Here is a 23,238-nt window from a genome sequence, read left to right on the forward strand (position 1 = left end):
ATTTTCATTCCACAGCTGGGAGATTTGGGCATCATTATCTAGATATAAATTGAGAACCTCTTTCAAGAGGAAGGCAGGTACTTGGAACCAGTTCATGGGGCAGCTGGTGTTAATAATGGCTCAACCGTGTAAATAAGGAGCTTAAAATGTGGCTGTATTTTATTATTTATTAGTATTTATTGTAATTTATTGGTCTTGTTTTGAACAGTGGAATTAAATTTAAGAGGAGTTTCTTCTTAGGATAAGGAAGAAATCCAGCACCATATGTTGTGCCAATGGCGCTCTCTGAGATACAGCACTGACACATTCCTTCCAAGGCCTCCAGACATTTTACAGCACTTTTAGCACCAATTTCTGCAGTAATGACTAACTTCTGCAGGACAGAAAATTACATTTCTTGGGAGGCTATGAAATTATCAGGAAATGAAGGCAATGTTATCCAGGAAGCCGATGGGTTAGCAGGATGTTAATGCCAGAACAATTAATACACAATGAGAAATAACTCAGCTGGAACAATATAGAATAAGCAGAAAGCATTCTTGTGGTGTTTTTATGATGCTGAGATTGTAAACATTCCATGTCAGCAGACACAGTGCTCTCCCTTCCATCCAAACACAGATTTTCCCCTGTATGTTTTTTGGCTGGTGTTCTCGGGAACAGTGATAACTGATTCCGGTTTCATTGAGAGGAGTAAAGCTGTCTGTAATCAATCAGTTTCTTCACTCTGGCAGTCTTTGCACCAATGTTTTAATATGAGGAACCATTGTATATAAAGATGAATGGGTAAACTGACACTAAGCAGGGTTTGTTGTTGGATTTGTTTGTGGTTTTTTGTTTTTGGCAACTGAGATTTTTAAAACAGGCTGTGGAGGTATTTGTGTAATTACTTCTGTGTGGTTTTTTGCTTATACTTCCATTATCCTTTGCCTGGTTTATAAATGGGTGAGCAAAGACAAGACGCAATTAAGCTCACAATCAAACAGAAAGGGAGCACAATTCAACTCTCTTTTTCTTGATGTATTAATTTTTGATGTTTTGTATTTGTAGTAGCATTGACTAGCTGGACATATTTGTGCTTTCTTCACTTGGTGCCCTTTCTTCAGAGCAAGGGTCTGAGAATCTGCAAGAGCGAGGTCTGACACACTCACTTCAAAAGGAGGGTTTCAGCATAATAAGTAGAAGCTCAGTCAGGAGGGGTCCTGGTTATCCCTCATTTCTGCTGATTGTCAGAAGTTATGTTGATAAGGCTTGGGCCATGGAGTGTTACACTGCCTGGAAGTGTGCCTGTGGCTTCACAATGGTGAAGGTAACAAATATCTTCCAGGAAAAACCCAGCCTTGTAAATAGCTCCTGGTTGCTTGAACAAAAACAGCATAAAATTGAGTATCAGAGCAGTTTGTTAAGGAGAAACGATTTGGTTAAGCTTACTTAATATACTGCTGTGCCTATAACATTAATAGTGACTTCTTTATTCTTTTTCTATTTGTTCCAATAATGAAGGAATCATCTACATGCTGCAGGTCATAGCTGTATTCTTAAAGATGCTTTCATGTACGAAAGTCCAGCTGAAATAGCAAATCTGACCTCCACAGACAAGTTTGATGCAGCCCTGGCCATTCACCTTTATAAAGGAGGCAGACTTCTGCAAGGTAATCCTCTTTCTACTGTGCAATAAAAATACCTCTTAAAAAAGTACTGCAAGGGAAGAGAATGAATCCTAACTGTTACAAATGGCTATAAATGTATAAACCCACACAGAATACCCTTATTCTGTTTATCCACTTGAGCAAATGTTCCCAAATGCTACAAATCTTTCTCGTGGGAGATCTGATACAGAGAGGAGAGAGCTAAGTAAATGTACTTTTAAACCACATAGTGCTTTTCGTAATTAAGTACTTTAACTGCACCAAGATAAGAGCATTATATTAACATTAGGATCCTTTCAGCAAATGTGCTCTTCCAGAGGACAATGGCTTGGCTAAGTAGAGCTGGGGTCACATGGAAGAAAGCAGAGAGGCTAATTTGATTTTTTTGCTCAAAAATGAGTCAGGGTTTTTTGACATGAAATAACATTCCTGTCATTCCTGTCAGCTAAACTATAGGAGACAGGATGTTATCAGACAAATAATAAAATTTTCTTTTCTCTCTAGCCATGTAGAACAAAATTTTAGCCTGCCATTAATGATGCACTAGAAGCACTGGCTTTCAAAATTACAGGCACCGTCACCTACTGAAAGTGCAAGCGTGCATCTGTTTTTGAGACCACCTTTGTATTGTATAAATCTGTGTGCTGGAATAAAGGCACTTAATTTCATACTTTCAGCAGATCTCAGGGTGCGTTCTGTTGTCTTCGTTTGGAGACTTCAGGAGTGCCCCCCCAGTTTGTTCTGGTGGGTTTGCAGAAAGCCTAAATTATGATGTCTGGTGTGCCTGGGTTTCTTTTGTTCCAAAGGAGCTCTGATTTCAGTAGGGACCTAAAATACAAATACAACAAATTAACAACAAAATAAGTCTGTAAAATGAGCTCTGCTAACATATGAGTTAAGACTTGTTGGAATATAGATATGATTGGTTTTTTTGACAAGACCTTTAATTGTTTTGGAAGAGGCTTTTGGAAAGTCTGAGAACCTTTTTTTTTTTTTTTTTTTTTTTTTTTTTTTTTTTTTTTTTTAATGAGGACCAAAAGATAAAGTTGAATTTAACTGTTTATTGGAGTAAAATTTTATTGGAGTTTAACTTGCATGGCAATGTCCAAACGCTGCTGCTATAAGCTTTTCAAAATCCCAACTGACCTGCAAAGCCGGATACTTTACAAAAGCTCAGTAATTTAAATAAATCAGTTACACTGTTCTAAAAAGTATCAGCAAAGATACTGAAAGAAAAAACAAAAATCTGTGAAAGGCAACACAGTAATAATAGGATTGATGAGATGATCACAGTCAAAGGGTAAAAGTTATTGCAGGCTTCTTGGAGGAAAGAAGTAATTCAGGGGGGCATTCCTGACTCCTGTAACATTTAGACATTTAGTGATTACGCTCATCATTGCTGCCATAATACCCATCTGCTGGGCCTCATCCTGGAAATTTTGTTTACATGACCAGCACATGTAATAGATGGCATAATAGTTATTTGCTTTTTAAATTTATTAAAGAGGTGATACATATTTTATATGGTATTACAGTCTGTCTCTTGAGGATTAGAGGCAGTGGTGCTTTGATAGTGCACATCAATTCTCTCCACCTGCAAACATTAGAGTATAATATCAACAAATGCCAAGGAAATTCTCCAAGTAGCCAGAATGGTAATTAGTCTTTCATTCTTTTTGCTTGCTCTCTCATTTAGTAATGAGGAAATTAGCAATGCTAATGAACCCTGATCTTACAGCTCACATAACTTTCAAAGATAAATGTGAAATATATAGTACGTTTTCTGTCTTTATCAACATACTTTGTTTCCCATTTGGTTTGATGTCCTGTGAAAGTGCATAGTTATAGTGTGGGGGGTTCCAGTGCCAAAAAAACCAAAAATTCAAGTTTCTCCAGGTTTCACAGATTTTTGCTCAGATATGTGGGTCAGCATTATCAATGTACTTTTTCACTCCTAATCATTAGCTGGACATGCTGGCCAACTTCTCACTGCAGTCATTGCTTTGCAGGTAGCAGAATTCCTTTTGGAATCATCTTTGGTGGGACGGATGTAAATGAAGATATCAAATGCCAAGAGAAGCGCCAGGTAATGGGAGCAGTGCTGGAGAAAGCCAGGTAAGAGCATTTGTGGAAGATTTATGGCAGGAAATTGCATTTTTGTAGTGGCAGATCTTTTAGGGAGTCATGACAAGGGAGTATTTTCAGGGTGTTTTAAAGTCTGGAAAAGTTCTAGTGACATGTCAGTATAGGCATCAAATGTAGTTCAAGAACCCATCATAAACCAGAGGAAATTACTAAAAACCAAAAAGATTTTTGAGCATTTTTCATCGTTTCAACATCCCCAGAAAAGCAGTTTTCTCCTGAGTGGTCCAAAGGTTTGTTGACTTCAGCAGTGTTTGATCATGGCCATGGTGGGGGAGGAAACCTTTTTCTTGTTGGAAACAGCAGCACAGAGCAGGATGGATTTTGGGTCAGGCAGAATCTGCAGCAGGCTTCTCTCTGCTGGGTTTATCTTTGCTGATACCACTCCATGTTCCAGCTATTATTGGCTCACTTAGCACTGGCAGAGATGTGCTGCTCTGTCTGTAATCCCCTATAAAACGTGGTAAGTAAACAGATTTTAAAGACAGCGCTTAATCACACTCATTGAAAAATCATTAGGGCATGTTCTTATGTCTCAGTGTGACTTGGAGGTGAAAGCAACTTAAGGTCCCACTCAAGAAAAAGTTTATATACTTGTTTACTTTTGTTATCAAATAATCAGAAGTTATTCTTTAAACAGGTCTTAAGGAAAAGAAAAATATATCTAATGTGTCACATAAATTTCAGCACTGTGCAAAATGAAAAAGACATAAAATCGGGATCCCTGAGTGTGTCCATTTGATCCATCTCTGTTTAAAATATTCATATAGCTGTCACAAGCACAGCTGATACAGCTAACATAAACCCCATGCTTTACTGAATGTTTTTTAATGATTTTAAGCTGGGAACCTGAAGTATACCTTAATAGCTTGAATTATCTATGATATTTCAAAATACATTACTGCATCCTTATGCAGTTTACAATATTTTCTCTTCTACAGGAAAAGTAACTCAGTTTTCTAGAAGTTATTCTGAATGTACCTCTTCTCCAGTAGCATCCCTGGTGTTATTCATTGCATAGTTATGAAAAGAAACATTGATTTTTTTTTTCTTTATTGATTGCAGGGTTCTAAGCAGAAAGCATCATGAATTGTAGATTACTTGTCCAGTACAATATACCACCACATTCCATAAAACAAAGTATTGAACACTGTCTAGCATTATGAGTGTTTCATTTTTAATAAAATTCCTCTAAATGGTGCTTGTACTCCTCTAGGGTAATTTTTTTTTCTATTGAACAGCATTTTGTAGACTTAGAAGCAACATCTTTTTATGCTTGTTAATGTGAGGTATTGAGAGTATAATTGCAAAATCTGGGAAGGGAGCATGTGCAACTTGACAAAACAAGCATTTGCAAAAGCTTTAGTACCTTAAAGCTGTCAAGTTGTGTGTGTGAAATTCATTGCAGTACCATAAAGCACATCCTACAGAACAAATGTGAGGGAATAAGGTTTGTTTTAACAAACAAAAGAAGGAGTTATAATTCAGCATTTATGGGAATTCTAATGAATGATTGTGATTTCATGCCCTCAGATTATAACACAACCCCTCCACCATGCCCACTACAGTGGCAGCCCACTACATGCATATCTCAGACACCCCAGTTTGTTACTCACTGACAACTGTGACTGCTTAGAAACAAGGTGAGAACACTGGGGAAAGGTTTAAAATCCCTCTCCATTTGAATTAAACTCAGCTGCAGACTGGGCTGGGTATTGTCAAAGCACAGTATGAAATGAGGTGCAGTTCAGCTCCCTCCTTACGTGTGTTCTGGTTGTGAAAAGGGCTCCTGCAACCTGCAGTGAGGCAGGAGCAGGAAATGCCAGATTCCTACTGCAGCTGTGTGCATTGATCTGGGTAAACTGGCAGCTGTTCCCATTATTTGGGGCTTCTCTTACTTTGAGAAATCCTCACTTCACCTTCCCAAGAGCTCTGAGTTGTAAAGCCTGAGGAGCTGCCATTGGTTTAACCACGATTTTCTGCTGAAACAAGTGGAAAGCCTGCTTTGCCTTTCATCTGGGATCAGCTTTATAAGCCTCTGATCTTAGTTCTTATCAAGATTTTTTCTGAAGTACTTTTTTTTTTTTATGTTTAAACACTTTAAGCAGATTGCAAAGCAATGCATTTTTGTCCATTTACCCAGGTTTGCAGTGGCTTTCACAGTGAAACTGAAGGAGCTGGCAGCAGCAGAGTGGGTATGTTTATGTGATGGTGGTTATGCTTACAGTATTAGCAACTCTGTGTCCTCCTGAAATGTTTTCTAGATAATGCTAGAGAATTGCAATAATCTTCATTGTTCCTAGTCCTGCTTTTCCTTTCAGAGAAAGCGTTTCATGTTTATGTACTTCAACAGGTCAAATGGATCTGGCATTAAAAGCTGTTTGGTGTTAGAAGAGAGTGTAGAACAGTGTAGGAAGTGCTTCTCTGTAACATTTTAAGCAAATCATTGTAACTGAATCTCTCCTGATGCCAAATTGTTTCTTTTTGCATCGTTTACTAAACTATATGCTGACAAAATTCCTCTAGACAGCATTAGTTATACTCAAGAATTTGGAAGTGTAATTTGAAAATACTTGTTTTGTCAGCCCTGGAAATAGAATGAACTTCTGAAGGTGAACTGCAGAGGTAAGTTAGATTTGCTGTGCTGAACCACAAAGAAGTGCCACGAGCACCAGATCCAGCGAGGGGTGAGCAGGAACCATTTGGGATAAAACCAGCAAGGCAGGACCTTCCTGCTGCAGTGAGGTGCTGGCTCCACTCACCTCACCTGGGGAAACATCAGCTGAAGCTGAGCAATAAATGCAAGAAGCTGAAAGTGCTTGGTATCTCTTCAGTTCTAATTTGCATTATAATATAATCATTAATGCACTCTTGCCTAAAAAATCATCCCTGAGAGTAGAGCTTGCACAACACAGCAGTACAATATACAACACCTTATTTTGGTATGAACTGATTTTTAAAACCTATTTGCATTAAAAGGGTACATGACCAGACATAGGATTTTACATTTTACAAATTACATTTTACAAATTACATTTTACAAATTACATTTTACAAATGTAATTTGATTTTAATAGTTACTACAATGAACTTGATGATGGGTAAATGTGAAAGGGCACAGCTTCTGTCATAGATCTTAAGCAAGAAAAGGACAGAAGTAACAGAGTGTAAGGAGAAGAAACAAAACTGAACTTTGAAGGCATTTCAAAATCAGCACCTCAAATGCTTTTAAGTACCAGACTTTGATTTTACCTAAACACTTGTGTACTCTGGGCCTGTGAGACTAATTCAGTGTTTTGGAGGTCTGTGGCAGACAGGGAATTGGAGGCAAATCTGTCAAGTCCTAAACTGAACTCCCACCTGCTGACCTGTGCCTTAAATGCTGAGGTGTTGAGTTCCTGTTCTGCTGAGCCTTCATGTAAAGGCTGAGAGCAAATGCCACAAATTTGCTTTCAAGCAGTGAAGAACATGAACCCATCCTTCCATACACAGGTCACGGGAAATTACTGCATTTTGCATGTTAATTCACACTACTATGAACTGCCTTATTCCTCTAATGTGGGCTTTATTAGTCAAGATAGTCAATTAAGAATTTAAATTGCAAACATGTAAGCAATTGCACTGCACTCAAAGGCTGTATCTCCCTACAAATTCTTTTCTATTACCCTTAATTATGAAGTATGTAACCCAACACTTGCAATAATCTGTATTCCAAGTGAGTTTGAAATACTGTAAAAATCTTGTGCTTAAGGTCAGTGTTTTATTTCAGTAGCATAAAACTGGTGCAGAAGAATTACCTAAGCCAGTTTTATCAGCATTCAATTTCATTTTCTGTTCTCCTCAAGCCCATTTAAAATAAAGAACATAGGAGAAAATTGATGTGTAAAGTGTGAACACACCTCTATGCCCTGCCCCACAGTATTCCTGCTATTTTCTTCTTGATGATCCAAGCCCTGCCAGGATTATATTTACTCACCGTGAGCCATTTGAGGGCCAGCAGGGCATGAAAGAGGATGCTTTTAACTTAAACTTCTTTTTGAACCTCAGTGGTTTTAGGGAGCTAAGGGCCTGTCTCAGCCAGCAGAGGGGAAGGCAGAGCTGGGCAGGTGCCCCCTGCGAGGGCAGGGCTGGGGTCTGCTGCCCCTCTCTGCTTTTCCCACTTCTGTTTTCCTGTGTTTCTCTGTCTTGCTCAGTCCCAGCTCTCCCACTTGTACTGTGAAGTTAAATTCTGAGGCTGGCCTCCAGCTCTCAGTGCTGGCCCTGTTGTTTGCAAGGGGTTTTTTATCATTGGCAGATCCTGTGTAATTCAAAATGTTAGTCAGAGAAGGTCCAGTAATAAAAGTCATTTAAGTAATAAAATAATGTAATGATGTATTAAACTATTTTCATTATTTTTAAATCCTTTGAACACAAAAGCTCGTGTAGGTTCTGAAGGACAAAGTCCAGGGAATATCCTCGGGCTTCCACTGTAGCACAGAGTTGGTTCTCCCCCACTTCATTCCCACGTGGATTTGCTGCTTTTTTGTGTCGTTTTTGTGACATTGTTCATTCTGATTCTCAGGAACCACCTCCTTCCCATCTGTGAGCTGCCTGGAGATGACTTTTTAAGTGACCTCTTTTATTTCAGTTTCTTTCCCCAGTTCATTTTTAGTAACTACAGTGCCTGGGCAGGGGACTGAGGGGCAGCCACATAGGAGCAATAGGGAAAACCAAAATCTCTGCAATTTAAAACAAAATTACTTCTGTGGCTTCCCATTTTCTGAGCTGACTGGTTCAAGAATTGGTTGCTTCGAATTTTGTTTCAGAATTAATTCTCTTTTCATTAAAGAAAAATGTATTCCACAAATCCACAGTTGGAGTTACAGAAAGATATTGAAATAGGAAATTGCTTCTTTAATCACCTAAATTAAATAACTAGCAGAGTAGCACTTCAGAAGTGATTTTGGAAGTGTAGTAATTACCTCTTTTACTACAGCTATTTTAAAGTAATTTATTTTGTAATTTTTATTTGTGAATGTTCTGCAATAACTACCAGGCACCACTTTTCCTGTACAGGCAAGTCTATATATTTGATAGCAGTTTCTGAAACTGATATAAATTTTATTATGGATAAATATAAACTGGATTTTCAAAACCAGTCTTTTCAGAACAACAGGTTTTTTGGGAACTAGAGTCAATTTTCAGCTATACAGTTGAAATTTGTTTTATTCCAGGAAAATAGGATAATGATCATAAAAGAGGATACAGAGACAAACTAAAAAATATATTTGTACTAATGTGGTAATTGTGTTAATTCCAAAATTGGTTCAGTGATACTGTAAATGGTCACAATAAATGTAAATTACATTGCTGACTGTTGGCCTCTGGTGTTACTTAATGTATCTTTCTGATAGTTTGTTTTGATCTTTAATAGTTAAAAGCACACTGACGTGTATTTTGTTACTCTTTAGTTGTGGATTTTTTAGAAGATTGAACAGACATTTTTATGTTGAACTATGAAAGTTATTTTTCTTCTCCTTCTCTTTAAAGCCAGATGCTAGGAAGAAAATATATGTCCAAAGTCAAGGTAGGAGCTTTGAAATACTGATTAAGACATCCAATTTCTTTGATTCATGTGTTTGGTACCTGTTTGTGTATCTGCCTTCTTTGCCCTGGACGTATTTTCCTGAAATGGGGTGGGGTTTGCAGTCCTGCTCCACTGGAGTTGGGTGTTTTGCCACTGACATTAATTGAGGCATTTTTTCAGTCTCTCAGCCAAAATTTTCCACTCATTTGGTGCTTTTATAGAAGTTTCCCAGCTGCCTTACAGCAGGAATCAGAAAGGTTAGGTGACACTGAAGGCAACACTGAGATTTCTCCAAACTCTACAGAAGTTTTTCGTGCTGAATAATTATTTTCTGAAACTCCGGACTCCTTTAAATGCTGTAAGTTGGATTTCCAACCTAATGACAGCCAACAAGTACGTCACCCAAGGTACAGCACTTACTGAGTAGTCCAGGAAACACAACTCAGTATTTTAGGTGTGATGACCTAATTTCCTAATATTATTTATTTAAAAATAACTGTCTGTGGGTTCCAAAGCTCATTCCATTTCATGGATTTCACTTTCAAAGAAAATAACATTCTTTTCCAAACTGTGCTGTTGAAATAACTCATTGTGGAGGCTGTTTAGCTCATATTTAGTTTATATTTAAGTCTCTTGTGAGGTAACAGTTAACTAAGAGATTAAATAAATTAATAAAATAGTTTCATTATTAAAATAATTAATCTTTAACATAAGGCAAAACAAATATATTAATATTCAGGATAAATTAATATTTAATTTGTATGTAAATTTAATTTACTTCCTTTTATATTAAGGGCTCTGGGTCCCAGCTGCCCTGTATCTGTTTTGGAGTAATGTGCTCCCTCAGATAACGTTATCTCATGTGGAGTTTTAAAAGGCCAAATTTAGCAGAGTTGTGTTGCTGAAGAAGTTCCAACACTGGCTGATTGTCCAAGATTTTCCATGGAATTTCAATCTGCTGTGTGTGGAAGGGTTGCACAGGCAACCTGACATTGCTGGGGTGAGGGAAGCTGGAGATGGGAATTCAGCGTGCTTGGCAGAAATCTGCTCTGCTAGGCTTCAAAAAGCCTTCAAGAACCACAGCTCAGCCAGCCAGGGGACATTAAACATGGAATTCTCTTTTTTCAACACAGGAATTAAGACTGCACCCAGTGACACATTTGACTGGTACAGATTTCTACAAAATGCAGGTAAAACTCACTTTTTTCCCAGTGTTTGCTGTGTTTATTCTTAATCGGTGTCAAGGATGAAAGAAACTTAGAGTCAGAGTTTAATTACGTAATAAAGTGCCTTAATTAGATGACAAATGGCAGAATAGCAATCAGATTAGCCTGGTTCATCAAGTACCCAGACTGCCTCCAAACTTCTGGGGTGGCCAGGGCTGAACTGCACCAGAAGTGGTCACAGCCTGTGGGTCGGTGTCCTTAAAGGTTAATTTAGACCACAGCACCAATTCCTGAGCACTCTGCTTTATTGTGTGACAAACTGAGGCTGCCTTCAGCAGTGGAGAACTGCTGAAGAGGAGAAATATGTGCTGGTATTTTATTATTTGGTCTTGAGCTAGAGCCTGTCTCTGCTCTCACCAAAGCAAGTAAGGCAGGTGACCTAATTCTGAGTCACCTGATGCTGGCAATGCTTTAATCACTTCATTTTTCCCCAAAAGAATGATTTATAGGCATTTTACCCTGGTAAAAATGTTTCAATATAATATTCATCAGCCTGATCTCTGATACTACAGCTGCTCCCTCTGTTACAAATGAATCCTCACCAGTCAATGGCATTATCACATCAGGAAATGTGTGCCATTAGTCAAAGGCAGTGTCAATTTTAAATTGAGCATTGTGAGGTTATTTTGTTCTCAGTAAATCACAGCACACAAGCACACTGCCACTAAGATTAATAATTTTTTGAGGTGAAATGATTTGTCACTTGCTAGCACAGCCTTAGTGTTGATTTGATCTCTTGTCCAACCATTTTGTGATTAAATGAGAAGACAAAAGATTGAGGAGGGGGAGTTTCCCCCTAAAGTGAATTTCTAATATATTAGAGGCAGTTTTTTGCCTAATGTGTACTAATGCAAAAGTGCAAAATAATTCATAATGTACATGAAAAGCAAACTAAAATGTGACACTAACATCTGTGCCTTATTAAATAATAGCTTGAAAACTGGCATCAGATTATTCAGTATTGTTTTTACGACTGTTTAATCTCATTTATCTTCTCTGCCTTGTGCCTGTGTCCATCTCTGGTGGCAGCCTACAATTTCCACTGCTTTTAATATTGCACATGGAATCAGGCTTTTTGGCTGTACCTTTGTGCTTTCCAGGGACTAATTAGGAGTTCCTACAGAATTGCTTTTCTGGGCATTTGCAGTTTCAAAGTGCTTAAAATTCTACTAAACTTGGAGCAAGTGGTAGAAAACTATCAAAACCAGGAGGCAGTTTTGCTCAGAAGGATGTGATTTGGCAGTGTGGGCTTGCACAATGAAGTGCACTTGGAAAGAGCGTGAGCTTTAATGCAGATAAAGCTGTCCAGTTTCCTTCAGCTCATGGCATTTGTGATTTTTTTTTTTCAAGACTTTTTTCATTATATTCTATGCTATATCTGAAGGCATTTAATAATTTTTTCGGGGGAAATCTTTCTCCAGATAACTCTTGCCTATATCTTTAGCAGTAGCCTTGAACATTTGTCAAATTCAGGATTCCCAGGACAGAATGGAAAGAAGCAGCACATGCCCTGTAGTGCAGATTTTAATGCATTTGAGACATCACTGTTAAACACCCTTGGTGTTCAGGGCATCAGATTATTCTTTAAAATGAAATAGGCTCTTCAGAATACTTCTGGACTTTTTTCCACAGAACACACTTCTTATGAACATTCTTTGTACTGCTTTTTTTTTTTTTTCAGAGGAAACATTTGCTTGTGTTAAATATGACACCAATGCAGAAACAGCCTCTTTAAATCAGTGGCTTCCAAAAATTTTTTCTGGTAGCTTTAAGTGAGTGGCAGAATGCCTCAAATGCATTTTATGGTGGGAGACTTCCAGCCCCCAAATCTGAATGGTACTAAAGCAAACTCTAAGGAAACCCCCAGCTTTTTGTACACTCCATCTGAGAGTTTGGGTGCTAACGTAAATAGCAATTGCCTAACACAAATGGGAGCAGTGCTGTGAAAGGTTTTTGTTGTTGTTGCTACAGGTGCAGTACAATCTCAGTACAAAAATCATGGAATTAGTATTTTTTTCATAGTTTAAGCAGCAGACTTGAGAGTTGCAAAGGTGATGATGAAATGTTGTTGCTGTCTCCTAGCTGCAGCATTCCCAGGGGCTGGGTAGTCAACATTTACTGGCTAAATCTACCAAAAAAAAAAAAAAAGGCTTTTAAAGTTAATTTGCATTCTGGTTAACAGTCACCTTCAGTTTGTCCTCTGGGGATGAGAGACTGTGAGCAGCAGCAGTCAAACCAAAACGCTGAACCAAGTGCAGACTTCAGCAGAGGCTTCAAGAACACAACGTTTTCCGCCTGTTTGGTAACTCAGCCTATTTAAGGAAGTTTTGCTGCCTGTGTCAGTCTGGAGATCAGACCAGATGATCAAAATGTTTTTCGCTGACCTTCCATTGCAGGGATCTATATACAGCACAATCAGTTTGGTTAGCAATTTTAGAAGCCCTATCTATAGACTTGGGAGAGTCAGTGGAAGTTCAGGCTTTTGCTGTAAATTGACTGACAGAAAATGACAAGAGTTTAGGGAAATGAGAAACCTGAGCCTGATCTTCTCTAACAGCTCAAGGCTGGGGCAGAGCTGCTTCAGATCACAGGACAGGCTTAATGTCATCATTCCATGATGAAAAGCTCCTTTTGATTTCAGTGGAATGGGGCTGCAGCTTGTGAGATACAGACCCTAATAAACACCAGGGCATCATGTGATTAGGAGATGTAGATAACTAACAAGGTCTGCACTGATAAACTGAGAAATCTTTGTTTACCCAGCAGCTAGGACTTAAAGCTGCTTTCATGGGAGGTGACATGGGACCATAGGGTCACATGCTCGTTGCACTAGCAACTAGAATATGCACTATGCTTTTGTAGTTTGATTTTTCTACTCTCATGCAATTTCTGCTTCATAGCACGGCTATTTTCTGAGCTTGAGAAGTTTCCATAACCCGTCATGACACAGCCAGGGTTTTACAGAGGCATTAGATTTTCCTAAAGCTATGCTGGAGAGGGAGACCCACATAAGGAAAACTAAACAGTAAAAGTTTGTGCACTTATACAGCTGCCCATAGTAACAATTATATGATAGCAGCAGTAAACTGAGTTCCCAAACTGATCTGAAACCACAGAGCTTTTTTGTTGTCTGATCTGTTAGAAATAATGAGAAACAGGGGAAAAAAGGATTGATTGAGAGTTTTGCAGTCTAATTTTTCTGGATTAGTGGCCTGTCCCCAGAAGTTTACAGGTTCATTTAACTTCTCTGTCTTCACAAACATATCAGCAACCCCAGCAATTATTCACTGGTGGATGTGAATAGCAGTACAAAATAAATTGGATAAAGTTGTTGCCTGCACTTCTAAGAAACCAGCTGCTTTGTGACGTAAAATGGCACAGTACTAAGTGTTTGGGATCAGCAGGTGGTAAAGTATAGTACTGAAATAAGGACTGATTGGGCTCATGATTGTCAAACTTCTGTGTCACCAGTGGCTCCAATTCCACTCAGAGTCAGGATAAGGCCAGAGAAGGTGTTGGTGCTGCAGTGGGACACCAGTACCTCAATCAGCTGGAAACTTGGCTGCTCTCAGCACCTTGGGTTCTACAGCTGGCACAGGAAAGGGACACAAACCCAAACTCAAGGTGCCAAGAGAGACTACAAGAGCTAATGGAAGGTATTTCTTCCATGTGTAGGGAGATAAACTTAAGAAGAGCTATGAATTGAAAGCTTCAGAGTATCAAACATTTGTGCCAGAGTTGGACAAATTTATCTGTGCTTCATACTCGAGGAAATAAAATCACCGTCTTAGAGACCGAAATCTCAGCAATAAACCATGGATTTCCTCTTCTAGGAGAGCAGTCAATACTTTCAGGTGCTCAGGAGATGGATAAATGAAATATTTTCAAGAGGAATAAAAGAGCTGCTGTGGTTCAAAGTGACCAGAAAAGAAAATAAGGTTATATCCCCTCACCATCTCATCATGGCTGAGATTTTTTTTTTCTGAACAAAACCAAAAATGGATGAGTAAGCCCAACTGATGGGGCCTTGGAGTTGTTCTCTAAAGGTCTGTAGAACACAACAGTGAACTTGAAATCAGGGGTTGGAAAATTAATTTTTAAATCTTCTTTACCTCTCAGCAAGCTAATGCTTGGTATTACTCATTCACTTCGAGGCCTGCAGCTCTCAGTAAGATTAAAGATTTGCAGTAATACATTTATTTTTATTGTGCATCTATGACTGCTGCATTTTTTTTCTTGATAGTACCTACAGGAATGGAGTTAAATGAATCTACACTTTTAAAATCTCTTTAGATAACAGTTATTCCTGTCTTTCTTAGAAAAACAATGTCCTTACTGAAGCTTCAGAAATTATTTAGGCTTTGTGTTTGCTGTCTGTGTTCATGTTTTGCTGTGGTGGCATCGAAGTGCAGATGTTTATAATGGCCCAAGTGTGAACTGTCACAGTGTGGAATAATCCTGTTCTCCCCAGTAACGAGCTATAGGGCACGAGGAAATGGCCTCAAATTGTGCCAGGTGAGGATTAGATTGGAGATTAGGAAAAACTTCTTCACCAAAAGGGGTGTCAAGCACTGGCTCAGCTGCCCAGGGCAAATCCCCAGGAGGGATTTGAGAGATGTGTTGATGTGGCCCTTGGGGACACGGGTGAGTGGTGGCCTTGGCAGTGCTGGGTTTATGGTTGGCCTTGGTGAACTTTGAGGGCTTTTCCTCCCTGAATGATTCCATGACTTTGGGTTTCTGTGCTAACAGTGAAATAGTTGGTGTGACAAGCACAGCTGCATTATGAAATGCTCTCCTGTTTTCCACTTTTAATATTCTCCATCCTCTCATTCTGCCTTGCACCTGAAGGCCCCAGGGCAGTTTATCAGAAGTTAAACACAGTGCTGCTGCTTCATGTCGAGCAGTTACCAAACCCACTGCAGGAGAATGGGCAAGTCTGGGTGGATAAGCCAAGGTCTGACAACTTTCTCTGGGCTGTGCTGTGACTCAGAATCAGCCAGCAGGAGAGCACCAATCCTGAGCATTAATTACATTTCACCCACCAGCCAATACATTTTGTGCCAGGTTCCAGTGCTACCAGCTCACCCACTGGCACAGCAGTTGGGTGCCCTTCTGACTGTGCAGCTCCACTCTGAAATTACAGGTTTTTAGAGCATAACACCAGCTCTGCTCCTCACTGAGCAGGATGTGCCTGGCTGTGGAGTTGCACGTCAGCCCTAAGCTTGGCCATGGCTCCCCTGCAGCTCATTTGTGCCCATCCCCTGCTCCTGGGTGACACCCTGGGACAGCAGAGGAGAGGAATGACATTTCACACTCCTCTTCATCCCTGTTCTTGCCTTGACCTCCCACGTCTTGCTGAACAGGGGACCTGCTGAGCAGGCTGGAGACCTGCTGTGACCAGAGTGCAACTGGTTTTTATAGGGAAAGCCAATGGAACAAAGCAGACCACAGCCACAGACAAATCCTGACAACGCTTGTTTAGAGCAGCATCTCTGACTGACTTGAAACAATTATTTATGATGCTGACAGAGATGTTAATTACAGGGCTTTACTTGCATTTAGTGTAGAGTGATTCTTGAAGGATGGCTGGAAAACATGTACCAAGGAACCCTTTTTTTTTTTTTTTAATTGCCAGGGTTTATGGACAAATCTTTCTATTTTGTGTTTCTTTGTCAAGCAAACAGGAAGATACATGAGGGAAGAGATAATGAAGCACAGTGTGCTGTTGGAAATCTTTGCTTTTGTATCACTAACAGAAATGGGGAGAAAGAGACTCAAGCGTTTTTTTGTTATTTGGGTGTTTGCCTGTCATTCAAACAAGATAGTGGCACAGGGAACGTACTAAAAGAGAAAATCACTTGGTTGTGCCATATTGACGTGTTTCCATTTCAGAGCCACACAAGGTGGTACTATCTTACTACATCTGCAAAAGGCAGGATGATAGCAAAAATTCACATGCTGAAAGTCTTGTTTAAGCTGAAGGAAACAGAAAAAAGATCTTCTTTCAAAGGGCAGTTTTCAGCCAGCTGGTGGCTGTGGCAGGTAAAGGTAGCCCTTGCACTGAGCTCTTCGTGTGCTCTTCTCAGCAGTTCAGAGGACAGAGCACGCTGAAATGATTGCTTTCGTGCACACGTGGCTGTTTGTGGGTTGGGTTTTTCCCAGCAGGGCTGCCAGCGAGGCTGGAAAAAGCAACAGGTGGGAAATCCCTGCTGCAGGCAGGTCCATGTGCGAATTTCAGCATTTCAGTGGATGGGCAGAAAGTGAACAAGTCACACAAGTGCTGTTGAAGTTTGAGCTCAAGTAGGCAGAGAATGAGTAAACTCCCAGCACTACAAACAGCGGCAGTGCAGTCTCAGAGGAATGGTTTCTGTGCCTCTAAGTGGATTGAGTGGGGAAGGTCTGCCTGTAAAAATGAATTAGGTGATGGCTGAGATCTACAGGAGACAACAAAATAAAACTACAGCAGATTCTCAGTTCATTACACTGAATGGCAGAGGCAAATCCTGTTTGAGTGGCCCTTTATGACAAGTTTTAGAAAGGCCATGTAGGACCCAGTCTGTAGCCCCGTGTCCCCAGAGCTGCTATTTCAGAGAAAAGTAAGTGAAGCATCCTGATAGACAAGCAGGGCTTTGCAAATCAGCGTGAGGGGGAGTCTGCTGGGAGAGATGGGAATGGCTTTTCAAAATGAGAGCTCAGTTGAGTGAGCTATTTTCACTGATAAATGTTATTTTAGGTCGTTCCACTGGTGGAACAATTGGAGTGTAATTGGTGAGATTCTTGGGACAAGTACCTTTGAATGGCACAGGAACTGGATGGAAAAGCCTGAATGCCTGTGGGGCCAGTTTTCTCTTTCTCTTTCGGGTTCAGGTGTTCATACAGGGAGCAGAATGGCAGTCAGGACAGCACAGAACTGGTCTATTAGGGCTTTAAATCCCTATCTAATAAAATTAAAAGACTGCAAGCTGTAAGATAGAAACAAAAAGCTGGTAAGACATAAAAAAGAGCAGTAATTTCAAGAGTGCAATAATTCTGTAGTCTCCATGTGAGACCAGGAAAACCTGGTTTCTCACTCCCGTGTGACTGAGCTGCCAGCACTAACTCCAAGGTTTGTTTCCAAATAGCCAGAGCTCAACATCAGTGAGTGGAACCCACAGTTTAAAATGGATATTTGTGCCTTGTGGATAGCTACAGGGCAGTCTGAATTTTGGTAACACTTTTTAGTAGTTTGTTTTGTGGGAGTTTGTCATAAACTGAAACCACTGCTGCATGTCTGAGAGCAAACAGTATTAATGGCCCACTGCACCAGAAGATTGGCTTTTCCAATCCAAATGTTTGTGTATTATAAACTACAAATTATTTCTTGGTCCAATAACCAGTAAAATGTTATTTACCATGTCTGCTGCAGCCACTTCTGACAACTCAAGTTGTTTTAAGTTGAATGAAGCAGACTCAGTAATGAACCCTGTGACAGGGAGAATTTAAATGCTTCTGAACTGGATTTTAATTTCAAAAGCAATAGATTTGTGACCATGCAAACAGAGCCTTGCTGTGGGACCCATGATGTCCCCCAAGCAGAGCTGCCTGGTTTTAGGTAATCCTTGTCACCCATGAGCTCCATAAGGGGCTGAACTGAAGGACACCAAACTGATTTGTCCAGTACAGAAAATCAAATATAAACCCTTCAACCCCTCTAGTGTTTATTGAATCACGTTGTTATTTGTGTTCATTCAGCAATTTTTGACTCATGTTGTTTTATCCTAAACACATTTGAGCAAAGTTCATCGCATGGTGACCCTGTCCAGTGTTCTGAATTACTCATCCTGCCACAGACCCAGGGGAAACTGCAGTATCCTGCATCAGATCTTCCTTTCCCCATAAAGCCTACACAATTACTTTCATGAGTTGTTGCTGTGTATCTGCAAGAGGTTTTCAATGTTAAAAGCTCCATGTTGAGGTTTTTCCCCCAAGTTAGTTTTCATCTGCATTGTAGCAAAAAGTGTGAAATAAAGGCTTTGCAATAATTTAATTTCTGGTTAACTATCCTGTAGCAGTGCTGGCATACAGAGATTGAGAACTATGGGGCATTTCCTGATCTTGAACTACAAAAAGTGTCAGATCAAGAGCTCTAAGACCTACACTTAGGAAATAGGTGGGGAGTTATTACATGGATGCAAAGTTATTCTTTTTAGGGGTAAAAACATTGAGAACCACCCAGAATTGTTCAGCTGCAGGGGCAGTCAGAGCTGGGTTCTGCTGTCTAAGAGCACCACCAGCCACCAGATTTTTCTCCAAGTCCTGCGCATTCAGTGCCTCTGGAAATAAACTCCTGTGCCCTATAAAATGATGTAAGTCCTCAATCTGACGATTGATGCAAGAGCAGAAAACAGAGGGAATAATGACCATTTTTCATAATCCACCTTTTTACTGCTTTTACCACTGTATGTGCTCATTCATGGAACAATTTGGAGTGTTCAGCTTTTTTATATGCATTAATTATTTTCACAATAATTTGTTACAGCCATTCCTGCAAACACAGACCGTTTCCATCTGTTTCTTTTAATATGTGGGCTTCGCAGAGTCAAAGACCCTCTGTATTTAGTAGAAGTTTTCTCAGGTAAGTAGTGTCTATTTGAATATTCTATGAATGTTTATAGGTTTGGCATGAGCTGTTTTATTCATTGCAGGAAATGTCCTTGTATATTTGCATTTGAAAAAAGAAATTCTTATGTAACCATTGATCTGTTCAACACATTATTTCTGTGCCATGTCTTTTCCATCCTGCTGGGAATAACAGAGCATTAAAATCAAAGCAATATTTGATGGATTTCCTTGCTGAGAAAACTGTTTTGCTGTTACATGCAATATTGATGGAAGACAAAAGGAAAGATCACCTACTTCAAAATCACTTTCTTATCTTGCTGTCCCGTGGCTGTTACATTGATTTGCATGTGTGCTAATTAATGCCATTGAAGTTGCAAACAAATTTTACCACCCATTGTTCTGGCTCAGTGCTCAGACTAGGCTGAAGTTTCCTCATAGTCACAAAAGGGAATATTTTGTCAGGTTCTGTTTGTGTCTGTAAAAGGTTCAAGTATTCTGGGCTGGAAATTTAGCCTGCACTAATTCAACTTACTTTTATAACCCTTTAAACCTTGTGGTGCTGAGTAGCAAATGTAGTTTGCAGTGAACTATGCTGTTATATTCTGGCATTCACAGAGCAGCAGATTTCTCTTGTGCAAATAACTGAGTGAATGGTTGCAGTTACTTCCACACGTTCCTTTACACAGGAACAAATTCAAGTAACTTTGGCTTAGTGGCCAGAGTTGCTGCATTATACAGAGCATTGTTCTCTGGAGTGATTCAAAATTAATATCTGAGCTTAGTTAAATAACCCTTGAGTCATAAGAGATTGCATGAAGTAGAAAGGCTAAATACTAACTTTCAGATATGCTAATATTTGAATTCTGAGGAGTAATGTGAGGGCTGAGCATAGAGTATGGTGCACATTCAGTCTTTTAAGTAGCAATACAATATTTGTCTAATTCTTCAGTCATGGAGCTATTTAACATTGATTAAAAAATTAATAATTTTTATTAATAAAAAAGTTGTTCCTCTTCTGTTTCAGATTGGCACAGAAAGGACCCCAGTGTCCACCTGGGCATTATTGGACCTGCAGTAAGTTGCTGTTGTAATTTTTATTTCTAAATACTTTCATTTCCCTGCATCTGAGATACCACAGACCTATTCCAGACTGAACCTAGGTCAGAGGATTTCTGTTAAGGAGATAAGAAGGTGCAAACCTAGAAGTTGTAAAGGCTGTTCCCAATAGGTCTAAACTGTGGAAGTGATTCCAGTGCCCAGAGTTCCAAAGTTCAGAGCTGTGCTGTCAACAGAAGGGTTCCTGCACTGCAGAGGGAAACACCTCAGGGGGTTTTGCAGGAGGAGACAACCCTGAGGGAGCCCAGATCTCTTCACTTACTGCTTCCTTCGATTACAGACAGAAGTTCTGAAAACTATCAAAATACTTGGATTCTACTCTTGGCTACTGTTGTTACACCTGTGGGATTTCAGATACCCACAAACTACTAAAAATGCATGCTTTTGCAAATAAAATATTAGAAATGCCTATTTCAACATGAATAACTTAGAAATGAGCCTATAAAATATTTTGAAAGGCAGCAGTTGCCATCTAGGAGGACTTTTTTCCACAGGCATTGCTAATGAGGATTTTTAATGCTGTGAAGGTGATTCAGATGCTCGTTATCCCTGTTCTTACATCTTCTGTTCACATGGAGCATTGGGTCTTTGCTCCATTCCAGCTGGACTTTGATGCCATTTCTGGGAGTCTCGATTTGTGCACAATTAACAGTTGTCAGCAGGTGCAAAATGATGTTCAGGTTCTGTCTGACAGCCGGCAGTGAGGACAGAGCTTGAGCTGACAAAGAAAACCAGTCCATTTTCTTGTACATTTAAAATCTCAGTGCACTAAAGCCTGGGATAAGCTGAGGCTTTTTATATATCCCCATTTCAGAATAATCTTAAAGTTGGTACCTCTGTCCTGATTCTTCTGCTTCTGTGTGCTGCCTGTGTAACTTAATGCTGAAGTTACAAAACTCATTGCAGGGCTTTTGAGAAAGAAGTCAGTGTTCTCCATGTAGATCCTGCAGCAGAGGGCTTGAAAAGGCAGCCTGAAGCCTTGGTTTAACCAGTGGAAAAGGTCTGGGGAGGCAGCTGTGTCATGTGAAACAAACTCTCCCTGATGCTTGAAGGGGACTAAAAGCGTCCCTGTTTCATCTGGGTAATGTGTTCCCTCTGTATCAGTCTCATCTCTGGTTCATCTCCACATGAGCCTGAAAACTTGCAGGCAATTTGCTTTATTAAAAAAACAAACAGACTCTCAACAGGAAAATAAGAACAATTTTTCTATTTTCTCATTCAGTTTTATTCTTTGCAAATTTTGGACATAGGATTTTATTGTTAAAAGCTGTTTTTACATTTTTGTTTCATCTGGGGTTTTTTTCCACGCTAATACACAAAATGATTTGGAAGTGAACTGGTGTGGAAGGCAAATCTAGAGCAGGTGTAATGAAGCTGTGCTTTAGAATCAAAAGATGCACTTGCTGCCTCCAGTGAGGATTTTAAACATTTTAGTCGTCTTTTTAAATTTGCTTCACTTTTTCACAAGCTAATGTCTTTACAGACCAGAAATACCCCCATGGCAGTGCAGAGGCTGGATCAAGGGCTGAACCCCCTTAAAACATTTTAGAGCATATTTCTCTCATACAGAACAGTTCTCATACAGAACTAAAATATTGCTAAAGGAAAAAAAATACATCTCAGCTCTATTGGTATTTAGCTGCACTTTTCTTATTCATGGTGCTTCTCAAACTACAAAAATCTTAAGAAAATCAGTGCCACAGTCTATGAAGCATGTAATTTTTATTGTGAATATTAAAAGCCCGTACAATAAGATTATATTAATTAAGAAAAGAAAGAACAAAGGGCCACACTCTATTTTCTGCTTTACTTCCATAAGATGATATATTTGCTGCCATAAGATTATATATTATTCCCTGCATTTTCTGTGCATGATTGTCTCCAACGGTGCAATCGAGGTAATGTTGCAGGATTGAGGCCTGTGTTATGTAAAATTTTCAGCATTTGTCTCCACTTCCAGTTTTCCTTTTGTTCATTTCTATAATGAAATTTGGAACAGCAGCTAATTTTCAGCAGCTCCTTATTCTAAGAATAGGAGCTTATGAAACTTAAAAAAAGTTATGGCCACAAAACTTGGGTTCAGCTGCTGGGTAACTTCTCAGAGCTCATTTTGTGTTTTTAACCCTGCTTGTTGGCAGTACAGAACATTGCTCCATCAGATAAACGTTGGAGCCTGGGGTCACCCACTGCTGGAGTAAAGGGGATTCCTTTCACAGTGGTGCTGCCAAAACCTCAGAAACCTGAGAGCCTGAGCAAATTCACCCTCTCCATATTGAATATCTTTGCAGATTCCTCAAGCTCTTCGCTTGTAGTACTCTGGTGATATTCTGACAGAATTTTTAATGTACTGAGACCTGTTTTCCCCTACAAAGTCTAAAGTCTCAGCATTATAAAAAAGATGTTCCTGGACCATTATTTGAGTTAATATTTATGTGGCAGCATTTTAATGTTGTGTGTTTATAGAAGATTTGCTAGGTGGGCTCTGTGCTTAACAGGCCCCTTCATCTCTGTGCAGCATTTGATCTGTGACTTCCTGCACTGTCAAACACATCTTGGATGTTTCTTTTCCTGTCAGCAGAGTAAAACTTCCTTAATGGCACATCTGGACCTGTTTGGTGGGTGTCCACGCCCCTTTCCTTGTCTCATCTCTTCTCTTGTGATAGGAGCTGTTCAGCTCGAGCTGCTTTCCTCTGATCTCTGCCAGATTGATAAATTTGCAGCCCTGTGAAGGCTGTGCCCAGGGTGGGTGATGCTTACACAAATGATAGGGAACTGATGAGTGCATTTGCCTCTGTGCTGAGAAGTAACAACACCAGAAGTGGCAGCAAACGCTACCTGTGCAAGAAGTGGCTCACGGAGATATTCTGGGTGGAAGCACCATTGTTTGCAGGATGTTTTTGGGTGCCTGTGCTCAGTTCTCAGCCCCCTGCCAGAGCTTTGG

The 23,238-nt window shown here is 39.7% G+C and overlaps 1 protein-coding gene across 3 annotated transcripts in view; it reads left to right on the forward strand.

Annotated features, from left to right (window-relative positions):
• GLT1D1 (glycosyltransferase 1 domain containing 1) overlaps nucleotides 1-23,238 on the forward strand; it is a 47,345-nt gene that overhangs the window by 9,875 nt on the left and 14,232 nt on the right. For all 3 annotated transcript variants that reach the window (XM_032127932.1, XM_032127933.1, XM_032127930.1), the window contains exons 2-8: nucleotides 1,501-1,649; nucleotides 3,656-3,761; nucleotides 5,932-5,983; nucleotides 9,318-9,354; nucleotides 10,488-10,544; nucleotides 19,099-19,194; nucleotides 20,206-20,255. In XM_032127932.1, coding sequence (XP_031983823.1) covers nucleotides 1,550-1,649; nucleotides 3,656-3,761; nucleotides 5,932-5,983; nucleotides 9,318-9,354; nucleotides 10,488-10,544; nucleotides 19,099-19,194; nucleotides 20,206-20,255 — 498 coding nt within the window. In that variant the 5' untranslated portion in view covers nucleotides 1,501-1,549. The remainder of the gene's footprint in view (nucleotides 1-1,500; nucleotides 1,650-3,655; nucleotides 3,762-5,931; nucleotides 5,984-9,317; nucleotides 9,355-10,487; nucleotides 10,545-19,098; nucleotides 19,195-20,205; nucleotides 20,256-23,238) is intronic.

The sequence above is a fragment of the Corvus moneduloides genome, chromosome 18 (genome assembly GCF_009650955.1).
Source record: "Corvus moneduloides isolate bCorMon1 chromosome 18, bCorMon1.pri, whole genome shotgun sequence".
Taxonomy (NCBI): domain Eukaryota; kingdom Metazoa; phylum Chordata; class Aves; order Passeriformes; family Corvidae; genus Corvus; species Corvus moneduloides.